Source organism: Pelophylax lessonae (assembly GCF_965119305.1).
Source record: "Pelophylax lessonae genome assembly, chromosome: 3".
NCBI lineage: Eukaryota > Metazoa > Chordata > Amphibia > Anura > Ranidae > Pelophylax > Pelophylax lessonae.
This window is the reverse complement of record NC_138770.1, coordinates 421140030-421161469: the sequence shown is the minus strand read 5'-3', so window position 1 is coordinate 421161469 and position 21440 is coordinate 421140030. Positions and strand designations below refer to the sequence as shown.

At 42.2% G+C, this 21440-nt stretch overlaps 1 protein-coding gene across 2 annotated transcripts in view; it reads right to left on the bottom strand.

The window, feature by feature from the left end:
- TRMT11 (tRNA methyltransferase 11 homolog) overlaps positions 1-21440 on the bottom strand; it is a 195216-nt gene that overhangs the window by 99883 nt on the left and 73893 nt on the right. For both annotated transcript variants that reach the window (XM_082252119.1, XM_082252120.1), the window contains 4 exons: positions 20547-20627; positions 15919-16083; positions 12132-12201; positions 5284-5415 (listed from right to left, as the gene is read on the bottom strand). In XM_082252119.1, coding sequence (XP_082108245.1) covers positions 5284-5415; positions 12132-12201; positions 15919-16083; positions 20547-20627 — 448 coding nt within the window. The remainder of the gene's footprint in view (positions 1-5283; positions 5416-12131; positions 12202-15918; positions 16084-20546; positions 20628-21440) is intronic.

Below are 21440 nucleotides of genomic sequence, written 5' to 3'. Positions count from 1 at the left end.
TAACTCCACAGAAGGATGGGTGCTGTGTCAGTCAATGAACATTAGAGAAATGGATTTTACGGTAAGTCAAAAATCTAATTTTCTCTTTCCATTCATTGATGGACACAGCTCTTGATTTTCATAACCATTAGGACGTCCTAAAGCAGTGTTAAACAAATGGTGGGAATAGCAAAAAATTCCTAAGGCTAAACAGTAGCCAACCAGGCAGCAGGAGCTCAACCAAAACAACTGGAGCCCAACTGAGAAAAAAAAAAAACTCTCGAAGAGAATCAGGTCCTCTAAACAGCAGCCTGCCAAACCTTGCAGCCAAAAGAAGCATCCGCAGATGCCAACACATCCACTTTATAAAACTTTGTGAAAGTGTGCACCGATGGCCAGGTGGCCGCCTTTCAAACCTGCGTCACTGACGCCTGATGACGGAAGGCACAGGAGGCACTAAGTGCCCGAGTAGAGTGTGCCTTAACAAGGAAAGGAGGAACCTGACTTGATGGAATAGGCCTGAATCACTGTCTGTCTGATCCATCTGGAAATGGTTGCAGAGGCAGCGGACAACCCTTTCCGAGGCCCACCCGTGAGCACAAATAGTGAGTCTGACTTCTTGAAAGACTTCATAGCTGCCAAGTACACCCTAATTGCCCAGGCTGCATCCAAGGCATGCAAGGCAATTTCCTCAGGATGTTTAGGCCTGGGACACAGGGAAGGCAACACAATGCCTTCATTCAAATGAAAATCAGAGAGAACCTTTGAGAGGAAAGATGGACAGGGGCGAAGAACCTCCTTATCTCTGAATCACCAGGAAAAAACAGGATAACGCCGCCAGTTCCGATACCCAGAAGTAATAGCCACCAAAAAAGCCACCTTCTGAGTGAAAGTGTAAGCAAGGGAATCTCCCAAAGGTTCTCAAAGGGAGGCTTCTGGAGGACCGAAAGTACCAAATTGAGATCCCAAGGTGGCAACGGAGACCGCACTGGAGGAACCAAATGTCGGACATCCTGAAGAAAGGTACGCACCAGGGAGTGTGTGGCCAAGGGTCGTTGTAAGAAGACCGCCAAAGCTGACACCTGGCCCTTGATGGTACTCAAGGCTCATTTCTGTTCAAGCCCCCCATTGAAGGAAGGTCAAGACCTGAGCCACCGAGAAGGAGCGAGGATGAACCTCAAGAGACTCTCACCACGCAATGTACGAGGGTAGATCTTCCTATAAGTAGTATTCCTAGCTTTTAACAGTAGGAATCACTGACTCAGACAAACCTCTATTTCTCAGCACCTAGCGTTCAACAGCCAAGCCGTCAAAGCCAGCAACTGTAAAGCAGGATAGAAGATTGGTCCTTGGGACAGCAGATCCTCCATGAGAGACACAATGGATGAAACACCTCTGGATGAAAAGACAACTCTCCTTGGTCCAATGCCTGCCGATTGAGGTAATCCGCCTTCCAGTTTTCCACCCCGGGAATGTGTACGGTGGAGAGGGCTGGAATGAACCGTTCTTCCTACCTTAGAATGCCGGCTACCTCCAGAGCCGCCAGGATACTTCTTGTGCCCCCTTGTGGTTGACATAAGCTAAGGTCGTGGCATTGTCCAACTAAATGAGCATTGGGCATCCCTGAAGACGATTCATCTAATGGTCCAGACACAGTCTGATCGCTCAGAGTTCCAAGACATTGATCGGTAGTCTGGACTCTTCCAGTGACCAGATCCCCTGAATATTTGTAGAGGACGCCTCCCCAGCCAAACAGGCTGGCATTCGTGGTGACCACTGTCCAATACAAGGGGAGGAAGAATTTTCCCAGACGAAGTGCCAGAGAACGAAGCCGCCATATCAGGGACTCCTTCGTTAACCAACGCAGCCAGATCTGATAGTCCAGAGACTGCAGAGTCTTTTCCCATTTGGCCAGAATCTCCCTTTGCAGGGACCTCGTATAGAACTTTGCAAACAGAACCGCCTCAAAGGTAGACACCATCAGGCCCAACACCCGCATGCATGTCCGGAGGGATGACCATCTGCCGAACAGCAGGAGACAAAATGCAGCCTGCAATTTCTGGAATTTGTCCAGAGGAAGGAGCACTCTGGCTAAGGCTGAGTCCAGAGTCAGACCCAGATAGTCCAGTTTTGTGGACGGAACCAGAGCAGACTTATGAAAATGCAGAATTCAGCCAAACTCCTGCAGAGTTGGTCTCTCCAGGTTTTCCACTAGAGCAGTAGGAGACCCCGCTCACAGAAGGAGGTCTTCCAAGTAGCCCAGTACTGCGATCCCCCATTGGCGTAACAAAGCTAGCACCTGTGCTAAAACTTTTGTGAAGACCAGAGGCGCAGAGGCGAGATCAAAGGGTAACACCACAAACTGATAATGCTCCTCTCCCACGGCAAAGCGGAGGAAGCACTGGTGACCGCCACATATCAGAATGTGAAAGTAAGTATCCTTGATGTCGATAGAGGCAAGAAACCCCCCTGATGCAGGGATGCCACTACCATTCGAATGGACTCCATTCTGAATTTCTGCACCCGGACAAAGCAGTTCAGCACCTTGAGGTCCAGGATTGGACGCACCTTGCCTTCCTTCCTGGGAACTGTAAACAGGTTTGAGTAAAAACCCTGAAAAATTTCTGAAGCCAGAAGCGGGACAATCACCCCATGAAGTAACAGGTCTTGTACCGCCCCAAACAGACCCTGTAAGCAGTCCGGGACAGGCGCAAGTTGGAAGGAAAGAACCTTGCAGGAGGACAGGAGCGAAACTCGATTCTGTAGCTGAACCGAATGACTTTGTGGACCCACTTGTCTCGTACCAGGGAGGTCCATAGGTCTGGAAACCAGGGAAGATGTCCCCCTACCCCCGATACGGGTGAGGGCGCATCTTCATGCTGAAGGAGCCTTGTCCGCAGGTCTGGAGAAGCCCGCTCACGGCTTGCCAGACCAGGTTTGTTTGGATCCTCCAGGAGGAGGCCCTGAAAGGCTTTGAGCCCTTGTCAGTCAACCCTGAGGGACGAAAAAACATCCCATGAGCTGAGAAGGAGGGCCCACATCTATGACTAGGTTCCTTGCTCTTAGTAGCCTGTGGAAGAAAGGTACTCTTCCCCCCTGTGTGACCTTTAATGATGTCATCCAGGGTAGCCCCAAACAGACGATCTCCTTGAAAGGGTAGATAAGTCAAGGCCTTTTTAGAAGTCTGGTCCGCAGACCAGCATTTGAGCCAAAAGACATGCCGAACGACCCATGCCGAAACGGAGACCCACTAGGGGAGCCACATCCAAAGAGGCATCACAAGTAAACTGCAGCCCCTGGACCAACTGGTCCGCCAGCTCAGCAGAGGCTGGGGGGAGTTGTTCTCCCTCCATGTCACGGCATAAAAGCTTAGCCCACTTGGTCAGAGTTTACGACACCAGGGCAATGGTACCAGCCTCAGTGCTGAACCAGCCAGAGTGTACACATCGCGGGCCACAGCCAGCCAAATCTTTAAAGGCCAGGGACTCGTCCACCAGCGCCTTTTCGTGCAGGGTTGCAGATGTGGAGGAACCATCCTCACTATCAGAGTATTCAGGGCACGTGATTGCAGACCCAACAGGGTTACCCAAGTCTGCAGCGGCGGAATCAAATTCAGGTTCTGATGAGACAGATAAGGTAGAGGAAGGCGGGGGGGGCGCTTTTTGCTAGCCCGACCCCTGAAAGCCACCTCCACCCAGGACACAAAGGACTCCAGAACCCCCGTCAGTGCATTGGTGGATGGTTGGGACCCGGAGGGCCCTGCAGTCTCAGAAGGGATTAGGTGGGGACATGTGCTCCAAAGACTCAAAAAAAAAAAAAAAAAAAAAAAACACACTGCAAGGGACAACCCCCACCGCGCTGGCAACACCACTCGATCACCAGGCACAAAGCGATTCTCAGCAGAAAGGAAGAAACCCCCACCAGACTCACCACCCAGCAGAAACAGGCACCTGCAGCCACCAGGATAATCTGTACTGCACACGTGCCTATCAGGCAGTAAAAAGATCCAGCAGTCAGCACCAGGGGATGAGGAGGAGCTCCCACCACTGAAATCGCTGCCCACGGGGCTCCACTGTCATGGCCGTCGCTATTTTTAATGGAAAACCACTGCAAAATAGCCACCAGACTACACAAACATGGCCGCTGTGCATAGAAACACACAGGCTACAACAAAATGGTGGTCCCATGCAGCACCACAAGACTTCCTGGGACTCAGGAGAGAATCCTAGGCCCCAACGACAGACCCAGGCAGGAAAGGGTGCCCTGGCAGGAGCCCCCACCAGATACAACCCCCCCTCCCCCCGCATAGCCGATCATCCGGTCGCTGGCGGCGCACCCCCCCAGCCCCCATCGCCAGTATGGCGCCCTGCCTCCACCCAAGGAGGTGGATCAGACAACCAAAAACAGCCCCAGCATAAGTAGAGGGGGGGAGTAGGATAAGGTACAGGTGAAGGGGGGTGCCTGATGGGAAGGAGGGAAATCTGGGGGGTCCGACCGTCCCAAGGAGGGGCCCACGTTACTCCCAAAACCCTTTCAGGGAGAGAGGGGGGACAGCTACTCACCATACCAGCAACCGGATGGGCACCGCTTCAGATAGAACCCCTCTCCATCTAAATGGGGGCAGTCGGTCAGGAGGAACGCTGTGACTTGGACTGAGACCCGGTCGTATGCGACCTCCCGAGTTGTTTAAAATCGCAGGCCAGCCCCCATCCAGTGGGGCAATGTTGCGACCGACCCAGCGCAAAGCTAAGGTCTGCGTGGGCTCACTGGCCAGGCTGGGGTGAAAACTGAATCTAGATTATCCAGCCCGTCACCCAGTCTGGTAGTTGATTGTAGATTTCAGAGGAAAACCCAGGAGAAAAAAAAAATATCTTAAAAGAAAAAACTTGCCAGGACCAGACTAGGTCCTTACTCCTGACTATGCAGAAAAAAAACGGAGTACCTATAGCAGGGAGAGGGAGTATGCCCCATGGGACTGCCCATAGGCAAAGCCAGATTTTTTTTCTGCCTAGTGTCCTACTCCTGTAGGGAGCAGTATAACCAAATGATTATGAAGATCAAGAGCGGTGTCTGTCAATGAACCAAAGAGAAATGCACGGTTTACATTAGCACCCTTCAAAAGAATATTATATCTGAACAATAAATATTAAAATATATTTTTCTATTCCTCCTAATAAAATTATTTTGTTATACATATTTTAAAGTCATCAGAAATGCTGCAATCATATTAAAATAACACAACTATAATCAAAATTTAACTACACATATACAACGACCTCAGAGTGTGGAAGTTGAAACACTTACTCTGGACGGTACACAGGTAACCAATAAACTAATCTTCCTCCTATAACAAGAAACTCGGCTGCAAAGTTCAACAGGTCCAAGAAGATATCACTCAGATGATAATTTAATTGAACAGGAACATGACATTCAGGGCTGAAAGACACATCATTTGGTGTGCAGTATTTTAGCATAATAGAAATATTCATAAACACGTTTGTATAGCACATGTAAACAACTTGTATCAAGTGTATTACGGCTACATCCTGTATAAAACAGGTCTACAAAAAAAAAAAAAAAAAAAACAAGGCACTTTAGTTGAGATTCCTACTACTGAATTCTCTTCTGGCATTGCAGCTGCTAGATCCTATAAACATAGGTAATCACAAATTTCTATGCAAAAAAGTATATCTCACGCTGAACTGTTAAAATGAACTCAATGCTCTTAAATACACAATATCTCATATGTAGATTCCAAATGTAAATATGTATATTACAAGCATTTCCTTCAGTGCCAACATCCTAATATGTCTATATTCATTCATAAAATACTAAAAAAAGGCATTTTATAGGTGCCATATCGTAACAAACCAGTACAGAATTTAAAAACTTTTGTTCACTTTATTAAAGCTGCACTCTAGATATGATTTTCATTGTAGAGTCATATTGGTCCAGCTTGGACCAATGTAAGTATGCATATCTCATGCATATGAGTGATCGCTGTTGGAAGCTGCAAATTAGTGTAGTAGCCTGCACCACTACAGTGATAGCAGCAATCTTCTGGTTCCTGTATCATTCACAGAATAGTTTATATTTTCCCCAATGAAGGGCAAACAAGAAAATTGTGCAGCTGCCCAATATCCTCCTTATCCAGCAGCTAGAAGGATTTTATGGATTTTATGCCTGCAGCTAGAAGGATTTAATGGTGCACAATGAAAATCTGTGGTCTTGTGTAACTAAATGGCAGGCTTGTATACAATTTTTGGGCAATTTTTTAGCCATTTTACCAGGGCATACCCAGAAGGAACACAAAGGACACCCTTGTTTAAAATGGCTGGAAAAAAATGGATTTTATAGCCTATTTTATTATAAAGTTGTATTGTATTAGAAGGTCTAGCTAGTAAGATCATAGAAAGATGGAAATAGTATGTCATTCTGAAGTCAATTGAATTAAGGTGCTGTGCACAATGCTCACAGAGAGGTCTAAACTGTTTCCAGAACAGCAATAAAGATTCTTGAAAACCCTGTATCTGAACATGCTTATTAGAAGAAAATTGTATTTTTGTGCCCACAGCTAAATTATTTTACTGTGAGTCCCATGAGGGACACATTTTACCATCAGGTTACAGTATATTGGTGCCTAGAGGGGGATCGGGCAGTGGCAAACAAAAAACTGCAGTCATAGGAGGGGATAACCCAGATCATAAGCCTGATCATAAACTCAGAGTGGTGGGACTGGTCTCCCAAGAAAAGGATTTTACAGTACCTACAAAAATCCTATTTTCTTCCACGTCCACTGAGAAACAGTGTATCACCTTTGGGGCATCCAAAAGCAGTCCAATTGAGGGGTGGGAAACACAGCAAACGAACACTAACCAATTAAAACAACAACAAAGAACTGGGGACTGCTTCCAATTCAAAGAGCCACCTAAAGGACTTTACACCCATAGGTGTTTGATGCCAAATACCCAAGAAGCAATCACAGATCTAGTACAGTGTACATTGACAGGAAAGGGCGTAATCCACTGCTTGAGACCATGAGCTTGAATGATGGTATGTCTAAGTCACTTAGAGATGGTGCAACAAAAAGCCTGTGTGGCTTTACTGATGGGAAAAAAGAAATTAGTCTTTGGAAAAAAAAAAAAAAAAGTAGCTGAAAGTTAGACTCTCCCAGCCTGAACCACATCAGATAATGGAGGGAAATTCCTGGTTGATGTGAAAGGCAGAAACTACATTGCACAAAGAGGAAACTGGGTCCCAACACCAACTTGTCCAAAACGCAAAAAAAAAAAAAAAAAAGGATTCCTTGCATATTATGGTGGAGAGTAGAGAGAGAGAGAGAGAAAGGTCTATACTAGGTTCACATTGTGGTTTCTGAAGAGCAGAGAGAACCAGATTAGGATTCAATAGGGTAACATGGGAACGAACCAGGAGAGCTGCAATAGAGAAATAAGGTGTGGAGTTAAAATGGTATTAAACCCAAAACCAACATACTGCCTATATTAGGGAGACAAAACTCTGGATGAAGGCACACGAGGCACAGCAGACAGCAGCATTGTCATTTCAGGGGAGGGTAGTGTTGAATGTATTTGCAAATTTAGACAATAAAAATTTGAAGCCAAACTCCAGATCACACTTTATAAGCAGTTACAGCAAACATTTCTTTCTTTCTGGGATAAAGGTTTTGCATGAATAAATAAAAGCTGATCATTTTAAACACCCCTGCCAGTGTTAAGTGGTTTGTCTCATCCATGTAAACTGATACATTCTGCTGGAGAGCTTGAGCTTGGGAAAAACAACAGACTTGCTTCCCCAGATGAAAATATCAGAAAGGAAGTGTAAAAATAGAAACTAATACAGCCATCACATCTAAGAAATGGTAAGCCCCCAATATAAAAAATGTTTGTCTTTGGATTTATTACAATTTTTTACTGGAGGTTAGGAAGTGAGAGGCCAGTGGTCTCAAACAAGATAGGAATGGCAGAAACCTGACCTTTGATATTTTGAGAGTGCTGACAGCCAAACACTGGCCAAGACCCAGCTGTTGACATGAGAATATATGTCCGGCTGAGAAACTTCTGCAGGGGAAGCCCCGAGACTGAGAACCAAGTGAAATATGCCTTTCATGTCCAATAACAGACCTTGCAAGAAGTAAATTTCTAGGTTCAACAGCCATGACGTTAAAGCAAGCGACTGTGAAGCAAGATGTTAAATCGATCCTTGAGAGAGAAGATCCAGATGCTCTGGTAAAGCCCACGGTCCATCCACCAGGGGTCTCACAAGGTCAGAGTATCACAACCACATGTGCCAATGCAAGCAATGAAAATGACTGGAATGCTCTCCACCTGGATCCTGCAAAGCAGGCAAGAGGAAAGGCAGAGATAAGTGTACCAATTCTATGGATTTACCAAAGTTTTACTGTTTCTAATATAGGATCTCTGCAGATAAACCTGTTCTGTTTTGTTGAACCTGCAGGCCAGGGGGTCCTCATCTAATGTCCATGGCCTGGTACACAGGTCTGGAACACCTTCAAATGAAGGTACCCCTCTCCTGTGTCCAGGTGCTGCTAGCTAAGGAAATATGCCTGCCAATTGTCTATACCTGGACAGTACAATACATTGCTGACAAGGCTGGAACTTGAAGTTCTGTCACTGCCTTATTGTTATCTGACTGAATCCATGCTGGATCATCTTCCAGCAGGATGGTCCAATGCTGCAAAGACTACAAAATCACCTGATGCTTCAGGATGTTAAAAAGGGAAGCAAGACTCCTATAAAAAGAATAATAGCATCAATAAGAGCTGAAACAATATCTTTTAATTTGGGAATTATGTCAAAAGACTAAGTCTTGGGAGTCTGGTAAGGAAAGAAATGGCTCAGAATTAGATATAGTCTCAGCAGCTGATGGCTCGAAGACCTCGGGCAGATCATATACAGGATATGCAGGGAAAGGAATGCGAGTACGTTTGTGGCCTCTGTGGTCAACAGCCAGCAAATAACTGGGTGATTTGGGCCATTAATTCTTGCAGGACTGTAGTAAAAATCTCAGCTGGGCCAACCACACCAGACAGAGCTAAGGAACACTGAAAAAACATAATTTAATCTAGGAGCATATAGCAAAATAAATGGATGCTGGAAGCATCTGCTGCATCAGTAGGTGCACCGTAAGCAGCACCAGAGGGACTGCCCCAAAGGCTCAGGCCTCAGGTACTCAAGAAACCTGCACAATTGATAACAGGTGAAGGCACCCAAAGTAACCATGGGCAGCCAGCAAAATGGATTGAGTATGTAAGTTCCTCCTGGCTCTTTGCAAAAGCAGCAGCTGGAGATACTTCCCCCATGCTGTATGGCGGGAAAGAGCACATGCACATAACATTCCACCCAGAGCACGACATCAGCACTCCACAGAGTAAACCCCTTACCCGCTGGAAACCAGCGGAAAATAGGGAAAGGGTGTCAAGCAACCTTTGTGCACGAGGTGGCTCCAGGTGCTCAGCCCAACTGACTCATTCACAAAGTGAGTCTTTGAGACAGGGCAATCAATGAGCCGATGTCAATGCGCATTGATCTGGAAAACACTTCACAGCTAACTTCTACCAGAAGAGAGTCTGGAAAGTACTCCATGCAAAACCAAGTGTTCAAAAGCTCACTTCAAGGCTAGCCACACAATGTTCAGTTCAGCAGAAACTTGGCATAGCATTACAAAAGGCAGACTGATGAAAGCCATGCCGATAGCTGCAATAAGAAAGACCAGCTCCAGCAGCAGTGAATAGTCTTAATTTAAGAAAAATGTTGAAGAAACGGTTATGCTAGCAGAAACAGGTTAGCCTTTCACAAAGCAGGCTGAAGAAAAGACATCCTTCCTCCTAAGACACTAGCAAAAAACTGAGACATGCTGGGTTAGGAGGGATTATCTTGGGCTGGCCTACTTTTATTTGTTGGCCAGCATCCTGTCCTTCTGTAGGTGACAATATAACCTGAGGCTGAAAGACAATATGAGAGAGAGATCTTTTTTTTTTTTAAATGAAAGCGTCATTAACCCCCCTAGCGGTATTCCCGAGTGTGGCTAGGGGTTAACTTTCAGTACCAAAAGCGGTTACCCCCGAGCCACACTCGGATTACCCCGCAATGTTACTCACCTTCCCTGCGCTCTCCCACTGTCCTCCCTGGCATCCTGACAGTCTCTCCCCGCTCTGTGCACAGCCAATTGCCGGCACTTGCCTTTCCGGTTCCGCCCTGCGAGCGTTGCGCAGGAACCGGCGGCAAATTCAAAAGTGTAAAAACACAAATGAGACAAAGCTGTGATCCTAACAGATCACACTGTATCATGCCGTTTCAGCACAGGATTGCACCTGGTGACTTTTCCAGTGCCCTGCCTGTGCTTTTCCAGTTCTTTGTGCCTGGCATACAAAAAGCGTTCTTTTTGCACAAAGGTGCTTTTAGACGAACTGGAAAACAACGACAGCGAAACTGAGTTACTTGAAGAACTGAGCGATAGCAATTAGTGGGAAAATTCATCATTAGGTACAGAAAGTGACGACAGCGACGATTCTGATGTCTCTTTCTGGCACATAGCTTGTGGAATTTGGGAAGTATATCAAATGATTCTTCACAATTTCCAACAGAGCTATGTGGCAGAAAGACATCAGAATCGTCGATGTCGTCACTTTCCGTACCTGATGACGAATTTTCCCACGAATTGCTATCGCTCAGTTTCGCCGTCGCTGTTTTCCAGTTCGTCTAAAAGCGTTTTTGCACAAAAAGAATGCTTTTTGGACGCCAGGCACAAAGAACTGGAAAAGCACAGGCAGGGCACTGGAAAAGTCCCTCTTAACCCAGCATGTCTCAGTTTTTTGCTAGTGTCTTAGGAGGAAGTATGTATTTTCTTCAGCCAGCTTTGTGAAAGGCTAACCCGTTTCTGCTAGCATAACCTTTTTGCGCAAAAGGAACGCTTTTTGGACGCCATGGTCATTCTCAATTTTCCAGGCACAAAGAACTGGAAAAGCACAGGCAGGGCACTGGAAAAGTCACCAGGTGCAATCCTGTGGTGAAATGGCATGATACAAAGTTGTGATCCTAACGGATTACACTGCATCATTTCATTTAGTGTACTTACATTTTTTAAATTGCCACCGGTTCCTCCCCCCTTCTTCACATTGCTCTCAGGGAAGAGAAGTGGAAGGCAGGTGCCGGCATCGGCCGAGCACACAGCGGGAGGACGGCGGGGGATCGCAGGGGAGTGAGTTTTAAAATGTAAAACAACAGATTTCCATGCAAAAGAATGTTCAGCTTTTAGCACAGAAATCTGTACATAATCAGACCACCAGGGAGGTTAACATAGGCATACTTAAGAGTACACCCATGTGGGGTATCAGCTGGGACACAACAACTGCACTGACACAGCTGCTGCTTCCAAACTGACATTGTGTGGGTTTCTGAACACGGTTTGATCAAGGACCCCCACCCACTTGGATGTCAAGGCATATAGAATGAAAGAAAATGTGTTGTTTTGTATTCCTTGTAAAATCTTTTTCTCAAGTACTTAACACATACGTATGCATAAAACCATAAACATGGTTGCAAAAGCAGATGCTAGCTTTGGATGCAAGGTTGTGCAGGCTGCACTGCTATTCATTACACCAAATTTTGATGGTTACTAATGCATGTTTGCCCCTTCTTGTTGATGTACACTCATTTTAGGAGACTGCTTTTACTATCCCACATGTTATACAGCAGAGTCCTGTGTCCAATGAAGGCTGAGAGTAAATGCTTTGCTCCAGTAGTTCACTGAGAACACAGATTCCTCCCCTTTGATAGATTATTTTTACATTATTGGCCACAGTCCGGGGAATGTTATAGAGGTTGTAGTTTCTTGACCCTTTTAAGTCAATGTGTCCACAGCACGCAATAGATAGATTCAAGTGTCATCACTTGTACAAGAAAACTATACAGACAAGAAATGCTATTTATAAAGTAGAGGACTTAACAGCTCTGCCTTACGCTCACATTAGTCACAAAGGCAAAGCTGGGTTAAAATTCAAAGCAGAACACAGAAACAAAGATAATATCACACTAAGCCTATCTCCATTTGTAGACTACACAAACATAGTGAAAGGAACCTGCTCATCAGTCTTGGTAAATTAGGGAACTTACTACTGTTCCGTCTTTATGATTTCCTTCTGTGAGCCAGTTTTTCTTGTAGACTCTCGAATGCCATAAGGAGCTACACATGGAAAAAAAGAATTACAATTATTCTGCCAATAGCACATAAGAGGTTTATTTACAAAGCTTAGCTTGATCATGATTTCTGTCAGACCCTACCGCGTTATTTTCTCTTTTTCTCTTATTGAAATGAAGTTAAGGTCTTTGATTTTCTGTCAGCATGTAAAGTCAAGGTCATGCTTTGGCCAGACATCAGCCCCCACCAGAGACAGGCTCCTTAAACGGTGAACAGCCCCAGCTGTTATACAGACTTATCCCTATTATATCTCCCACCAGCACCATTTAATATAAGTGACTTCATCAGATAAAAACATCATCCAAGGATTGGCTCATAACAGGTGTGCACAAGACTCATTTATACTGTTCTACATAGATCGTCATCAGAATTGCTCAGTGGGAACATATGGTCAGGTGCTTAACAGTACCAACACCTTTTTACTTCTCATAAAAATATTAGCCATTACTAAGGCATACAAAGCAGTCATTTTTGGCGACTATTGTTATTAGCAATAGCTGGCCAACATTCTGGCCAAAATTAACTTCCTTGCTATGCAAGGTTTTGATAAATCACTTAGATCTCAGCTATGCAGTTGTTTAGGCTATATAAAAATATGACACAGTTAACAGACTCAGTCAGATTGTGTCACAATGTTAAGGAAAAATTATATTGGTAAACTATCAATTTAGCCTTTAGTTGCTTGAATTATCACTAAAATAATTTATTGTGAATAATTTAGCCCTTAGTTGCCTGAATTAATACGAAAATTGACTGTGTGAAATTCAGAAGCCAAATTAAACCAGGTCTGTTTAGCTACCAATAAAATTAGGAATTATGTTCTAAGAGACCTAAGGAATGGCTACCTATTTTATTGTCCTCTATTACGTAATCTCAGACCTGTAAATAGAGTTCTTTAAAGAATTTGTTCAATCACCAAATTGAACAAGTATCTAACATGTTAAAGCATAAGTCCAGTCCAAAGTTTATTTTTAATTTTGAATAGTGTGTGAATAATAAACTGCAGAGAAAGTTGGCACTCAAAAAAAATGTCCAGGTAGAGCCTGACCAACAGAACAAAAAAGGCAACCACAAAAAACATAAAAATATCATTTCAGTGTCTAATCACCTGAAGGTATGAGCCTATTGTCCACTCTATTGTTTGATTTTGTATTTTGTTTGGTCAAGAATCGTCTAAAGGATTTGATCATGCACTGACTAAAGCTTACAATAGGTGAAAATACAATTTACCACATACATAGCACCAAAAGCATTCCTTTTTTTAAAACACACACAATTTCCTTTTGCAACATATTGGGAAAATCACTGCTGGACATCGACCTATCCTTACTAGCAGTAGGGATTTGTGTCCTGAGGTCTGGCAGCCTCCTTTACATACTTACAACAGCAGTAAAATTGTACAACACCTGCTCATTAGAATGGATCACAAAGAAAAATATCCCAAAACATCCCTAAAGTTTTTTTCAGAAAAAAAGGATTTTACAGATGTTTTACCTATAATATCTGTAACACCTTGATTTGAGGATCTTCTTGTATGCACCCTCACAAAGGACGCATATACCCCCTAAACGATTCATTTAATTGCATTACTGAATTTTGCATATATCTTCTTTAATTCCCCCTGCGCTGGGTTGTTTTTTTCTTATTGTTTTTGTACGTACCAGCTCCCACTTTAATCTTCACCTAGATGTGGACAATGTCACTCATCCCATTCCACTCCCTGCATGCATGTCCGTGGAGGCTTCAGGTCAAGTCTCACTCAACTGTGTACTATCACTCAGTAAAAAAGCCACATGTGATTTTTCAGAAAAAGTCACAGCTTCCTTAAAAAACCAAGATAGCAGCGTTGGGTACCTGCAGAGGTGAGAAGAATCATCTGCAGAAAGACAAAGCTGGAATCCATGGACTGCTAAGTACCTGATTTTTAAAAGTCAGCAGCTACAGTGTTTTTGCTTTTATTTTATTTTAAAAGTTTCTCTTTAGATGCAGTTTCCAAAAGCATAGCAGTAACGTTTGTGTGGCCCTTGGGCTCCACAGTCCACAAAAACCCATTAATCTGGATAAACCAAGTTTCTGTACACTTTGCTGAGGCACATCATGACAAGGTCATAGTTAACAACTCTAAGCTTGGTTGAGGAGGTAAAAAAGACAGACTACTGCTACAGCGAGAATCTATTTGGATTCATTCTTTGCAGACTTTGAAGCCCTAACACAAATTTGGCACTTGCATGCCTTTTACCTCAATATTAATTATTTTGTCTTTTTTATTTCACTTCATATAATCTTCTTGATAATGTTTGCACTAATAAGAATGATAGACAGACAGACAGGTATGCATTTGCACTTGTATTGTGAAACTCCACTGCTTGAAGCTGCATTTTACCATATGACTCAATTTTATTTTTTATCGCAATGTTAATTTTTTGTTTGACTCGGCCAGTGTCCCTCTATTGCATCATTTTCATTTTATTTCATATAATCTTCTTGTCATCTTGTCAATGTTCACACTAATAATAAATATTATATATATATATATATATATATATATATATATATATATATATATATATATATTTTTTTTTTTTTTTTTTTTTTTCCACACTACTGCTTGAAGCTACACTCTTTTGGCCTATGACCCCCGTTATTTACTTTTTCTCCAATATTATGTATTATCCTCTTTTAATTATTACTTTTGCATCTCATTTGTTTCATTATATCCCCAGTCTTTCCTTTTTTCTGCAACCAGAGTACTCCCGTCTCCCAGCAAACCCATCAACATAGGTTCTGCATTGGATGGCCCAGAGAGGAAATGTGCACATGTACATGCATGGTAAGACACTTTCGGACAGTGGACCACATTTGCATTTTTTAAAAGGCTATCACTCCTTGCTGCAAGACCTGGCATTTCTTTAAGCTACATATTTACCTTAATGGAAATTTTCTATGCTGGATGCCATTTTTTCAGAGCTTTACATGTTGTGGGTTTTCGGGTACTCTCTCTGGGACATCAGAAAATTCAAATGAAACAGTGAGTTGATCTTGCAACTGATCTCTATTTGTAATATGGGACTTCAGTAAATTTTTCTACTTGAGCTTTATTTTGAGTGATGGCTTTCCCTTTAGTCCCCATTAGGGAACCCTCCCTATATGATAAGTGTCAGACAGCGTGGAATTATAGGACAGATCTCTCCTATAAGGATACATACTATTTTTCAAACCCTAAGGCCCCTTTCACACAACGTCAGTTGTCATCCGTTTTTCGTCAGTTGTTATCCGTCTTTCATCCGTTGTCATCCGTTTTTACATAGAGATGCATTGATGTCCGTTTTTCATCCGTCAACGGATGGATGAAAAACGGACAAACGAACAGCGTGTGTGAAAGGGGCCTAATGAGAAACAATTCTGCTAAATTGTGATATATGCAGCATTTAAAACCTGACAAAGCTTCTTACCCACACCACTTTGTTAAAAGCAAACAAAAAAAAAAAGCTTTAGCCGAGTTGGGCTTTAAGTTTTGGACATTTTGAACTTCATGTTCCTTCTTTGATTGTTATATAGATGATCAGCAAATTAAAGGAAAAAAAATACCAAATATCTTAGAAATGAAAATAAATTTACACAATTTGCCCTCCGTTTTTGAACAAGCCAATACATGTCTCTCCTGATCCCTAATTTTTTTAACTTTCTATTTTACAGACGTACGGTCTGTGATGATGGCATCAAATAATGGCCCTTTTCTCCAGATGGGCTTGGATGCATCAGATACAAGGACATCAACGTAGTATTTCTCTAAGCCATACTGCCGTAGATTGGCCTTTATGTTCTCATCGGGCCCCCGCCACTTCTGGTTCATCCTGGTAGCTTTACCTGGTGAAAACATTGATATTACCATGCATTCCAAGAAAAGGCATCAAAGAATCAAACAATGAATGCATATGCCCAAAAGCATAACTGAATAAAATACATAAAACAACCTGTTTTCCAGAACTAGTTGTATCAAATTAGCTATGTTCTGTTAATACCAGTATAGTCTGAAACATGCAACCATGCTCTTCAAAGCCCTAATGCAATAAATGTTTCCAGGAAGCTTTCCTATAGCTGGTAATAATTACTGTGTACGGTTCATGAAAAACACTCAGGATTGAAAATTGCACAGCAAAGTTTTCCATACATTAAACAAACAGAAAAAGTGATTATTTAACTGTTGGCCTCATCAGGAATCATGAACCCAACTCAAATCAGATTCATATTTAGAAGCCGTGAACAGAAAAGGAGCACAAATGTCAGCAGTGGTTAAAGTAGGTAATTTGCTCAATTATAAAACTCTGTGTGAAAATATTGGTTCATATTCTACAGTGCTCAAATACTACTGCTAAACCTATAAGAATAATGTCCACTGGATTATATACCTACTAAAAGAACGGTCATGTTTGCCTAAGGCCCTGTTAACATCTGAGCGTATTTCAGCTCGTAAAACGCTCATCTCTGAAGTCTCAAAACGCCCAACAAGCAAAATCCCATTTGTTTTAATGGCCCCTGTTCACATATGAGCGTTTTGTCACCTGAAGCAAAACGCCTGAAGCTCAAAAAAGTACATGAGCTTCTTTTTTGGCAGATTACAAGCGTTTTTGTTAGAGGCCAATGCCTGCCTCCAAACACCTACAAAAAACGCCTGAAAAAAGCCCCCAAAAAAACACCTGAAAACAATAGGCTCAGGTGTGATTGGAGCCTTGGAGGAACAGGCTGCTAGGTTTGGTAAAGACAGGAGCAAATATACCTGCAAATCACCTGAATCGAATTTAGAGCAAATTACAACCCTCCAATCCATATATATATATATATATATATATATATATATATATATATATATATATATATATATATACACACACACACACCGTATATATATATATATATATATATATATACACACACACATACACACACACACTGTATATATATATATATATATATATATATATATATATATATATATATATATATATATATATATATATATATATTTAGGAGGATTGGAGGGTTGTAATTTGCTCTAAATTCGATTCAGGTGATTTGCAGGTATATTTGCTCCTGTCTTTACCAAACCTAGCAGCCTGTTCTTCCAAGGCTCCAATCACACCTGAGCCTATTGTTTTCAGGTGTTTTTTTTGGGCTTTTTTCAGGCGTTTGGTATATATATCTTATCTAAATGTTCTGAAAAAAAAAAAAAAAAGTAAATCCCAAATCCCAGCAACTGGTATTCATAAACTGAGATTTATTGTAGGTTGGACCATCTGTCATTTCCATATTGCAGTGATTCAAAGGTCAAGTTAACTCATCTCAAGTTAGCTACAGACGTGAAAAAAAAAAAATCAAGATTCTGATAGAAAAAGTATGCGATTATCTGTATTTATTTCTCTATCACAGGTTATATTAGGAGCGAACGTATATACTGGTATAAGTTGTCACATAAATGTATACAGAGCATGAGGAAACTCGAATAGATCTAATATTCAGGAAATGAACTGCGTATACAACCAATAAGCTGTATATAGCACAATGTCAACACAAGCAAGCTGACATAATGCACAATGCCACCCCAGTGGGGATAATTCTCCTCTGAAAGCTGGGTGCTGCTCCGTATGAAGTCTCTTCCCTCTCCAACCCTAGGTATCAAGAACAGGGGGTTAAATGGAAAAGGGGAAAAGTAGGGGGAATAGGGAAAGAAAACACATCACTATAAATCAAAATCATGAACATCCGACAAGTAGCCGCCATGTCTGCAGAATATACACTAGGAAACCGAAATAAAAACAACCATAATTCCTCATTAAACATTCAGGTCTCTGTAAGTCTCTGTTAGGAATTTGAATTTCACCCTGCCCAAATAGTATAGAAGGAATCAGATTGATCCCTCAGTCAATTGTTTGCTCTCTGCCTTTCCTCAGCAATGTCAATGTCTGAGGAAAGGAAAGCGGATAACCACCTTGAGCCCATTCATTACTCTAAACCAGCCTTTCTCAACCTTTCCAACACAGAGGAACCCTTGAAATAAATTTCTGGTCTCAGGGAACCCCTGCTAAAAATTAAAATCTATATGACAGTCAGTGGGAGGAATGCTCCTTACTCTGGTCATCATTGGGAAGAATCGCCCCCTTACAGATAGCTAAAAGGAACAGTGGTTTGATTGGAAACTTATCTGAGACACAGAAATTGCCCACTGCTCAAGGAACCCCTAGCAACCTCATGAGGAACCCAAGGGTTCCACTGAACCCTGGTTGAGAAACCCTGCTCTAAACCATTCTTTGAAGAAGAACACCTGGGCAGTTTTCTACCTGCATATTTTGAGGTTCTTGGCATTGAGAAGGTAAGTCAAGATCATTTTAGATTTCTTAATGGACATGGGGATTACATGAAAAAGCATAGTTAGCGGGTCATCTTAAAATCTTCAGATGATGACATTGAGTAATGACCCCAGTATTTTTAACCAGAATTTCCTGACCTATGGGCATTCCTATCTGAGAAGGAGGAAAGTGCCTTCTGCCTTACACCCTCTCCAGCAACTAGAAGGTGTATTTGGATAGATAAGGGCCAAGCTGTCAGGTAATAGGCACCATCTAGATTAGTTTATAGTATGTCATCTGTATCCTAGAGTTAATAGAGGAGACAAGGACCAACCTGGTTACTTTTGTTTTTGTTTTTTGACTTCAGGCTCAGCAAAGTTTTATAGAAAGGCCAACATTTTCAATTTAACATTCACTGTAAAATTTACCACAGGATTCCATTGGACCCCCATTTTCCAAAGAACCTCATATGTAAGTATTTAGTAACTTGGAAGCTGAAGCACCACATATGACAATAAGACGTTGACAAACCTTTCCTGAAGGCTCATATCCATATCTGTGCAACAGTTTAAAAGGAACTGAATTCTGAAATTTGTGCCCAAAAAGGGCAAACAGAGGACAATTAGCTGAATGTTCTCCCAATACAGATTTACCATGCCTTGCTCTTCACGGTTTGTATGTGTAATGCAGCTATAATGGTAGAGGCAAGAACAGTGGACAGCACAGTACTGACATCAACAAATCTCACCCCAAATCTCCTAATACTAGAAGTCAGAAGATGAAGTATCTTAGATCTCACACTGCGAATAATATAGCTATGAGGCTGTAGGTGTAGATACTGGAGTGCTTGAGCCCCTTTGCTTACCAGGAAGTGCACTGTTATTTTTCAGGAGGAATGCAAGACAAAAACGTAAATGTTTCAGGGTACTGCTTAGGCACAATAAACATTTCTAAGTCCTCTTTATATGATAGCAAATCTTTATTTTGAATTATGGTACACTTAAAAGTAACTGTCACACATAACACCCTATGAAAGAGGATTAATACCAATTACCATTCAAATTGGCACTGGCTGCTTTAATCATTTTCTTGAAGAGCTACAACAGCCGAAGAATGTTCAACATATGAGGCACTCATGGGCGTCACATGCCCTGGTCATAAAAATATGGACCCAAGTGTCACCACCTATGGACAGGTATTTATATCCTTTGGCAGGGTGTTTTTTTTTTCATTAAGTATGTATGTTTTGTGTTGCTTTAAGGTTTATCCCAATATACAAATTGGTTACACTTCATGTATATTTTTTTAATCACCTTTAAAATTACACCCTTTTGGAAAATGCAGTTCAATTGGCTCCTGCTGCTGCCAATTAAATGCAGTGAAGAGGAAGTTGGGCGAGGCTAAGCCTAGTTGTGTGTCTAAGGAGCGTGGCTCCATAGACACACAGCTTAGAGTGCGCAGGCACCATGATTGCTGGTGGGGAACCTGAGAAAAGGCAGATTGTAATACCACTGCAGAGAGCAGGTGAGGGTAACATTATTTGTTAATTTAGTAAAAAAAAAAAGCTAACCTTTGGTAACACTTTAAGAAACTCTGTGATTTCATAATAAGTAATCAAGAAATCAGTTTTAGATCATGGACAAATTTTCTCATACAACTTGTATCCATTTATACCGGTCTCCAAACTCTTCAGGGTGTGAGATGGTAGTCCTGCCACAGTAAATTCGCTCTACCACACTTCACAGCTCAGTTAGGACTCGCTGCCGGGATATAGCGTATTGTTTTGACTACAAATAAAACGGTGTATATTTTCAATAACGTTCATTTTATTTCTCACATATATAGAATATTGGGGTTTTAGACAGAGTTTTCAGATTGCTGTTCCTTATGCTTGGGCTACATATAGAAAATACACAGAATGTGAAAAGATACAAAAGCCCTGCTCACAATATTACATTTTTAGACATTGCACAGAAAGTCACTCACCTCGACCATGTGTTGTGTTGTAATCAATTTCTGTGCCACATACATAAGCACCAAAGTGAGCACAAGGTACCAAAAGACCACCTGAAAAAGAAAAAAAAACAATCCAGACTCATCTACATGTGAGATAATTGATTTAATGAAACTGCAGCATATGTGGCAAACAACATGAAAAGCAGATATACACCTTTTTGTACTATTAAGTGTTAGAAATGACATAACAGAAAAAATACGGCAGGAGCTTTTTTTAGCTGTACTTCACTTGATGGTCATAGGAGTCCATTAATTTTTGCTCACCTGTGACCCAGAGTCAGCTGATAGCAGGCAGTAGCATGCTAAGTCACACCAGGCTCAGGAAGGATCATGCCAATATTATTGGTATCTACCTTTCTACTTACAGTAATTTACAGGTTGCTCTTCCTTTCAGCTTGCAGCAGAAAGCCAGAGTCAGCCATGCCTGCCTTCTCCCCAGTGAGGCGCTCCAGTGAGCACTAAATAAGTTGAGTGGAGAGCAATGACTGAATGTCACTGCTCTCCACTTGGAACAGATCAAAAGCCGAGCGATCAGCACTCATGTGATTACAGAGTTTTCGGTTTTAGAGTCAGCCTGTGGAAGTTGCAATGCCACAAAAATACTGTGGAATGGAGTTGGATGTACATTTTCTTTTTTTTTTTTTTGTAATCCTATCTTTCTTCTGCAACACCTTCCTGTCCAGCCTAAAGTAGATTGACAGCTGGATGGGAGCTTTTCCATTCATATGATGTCCTTCACATCGTGCTGTGCATGCAGCATGGCAAATCGGTCATAAGCTGTGTCCTTTGGACACAAAAGCAACACCGATCAGGGTGAAGAGCCAATGATGTAGGCACCTTACCATGTGATTAGCTGTGTCCAAT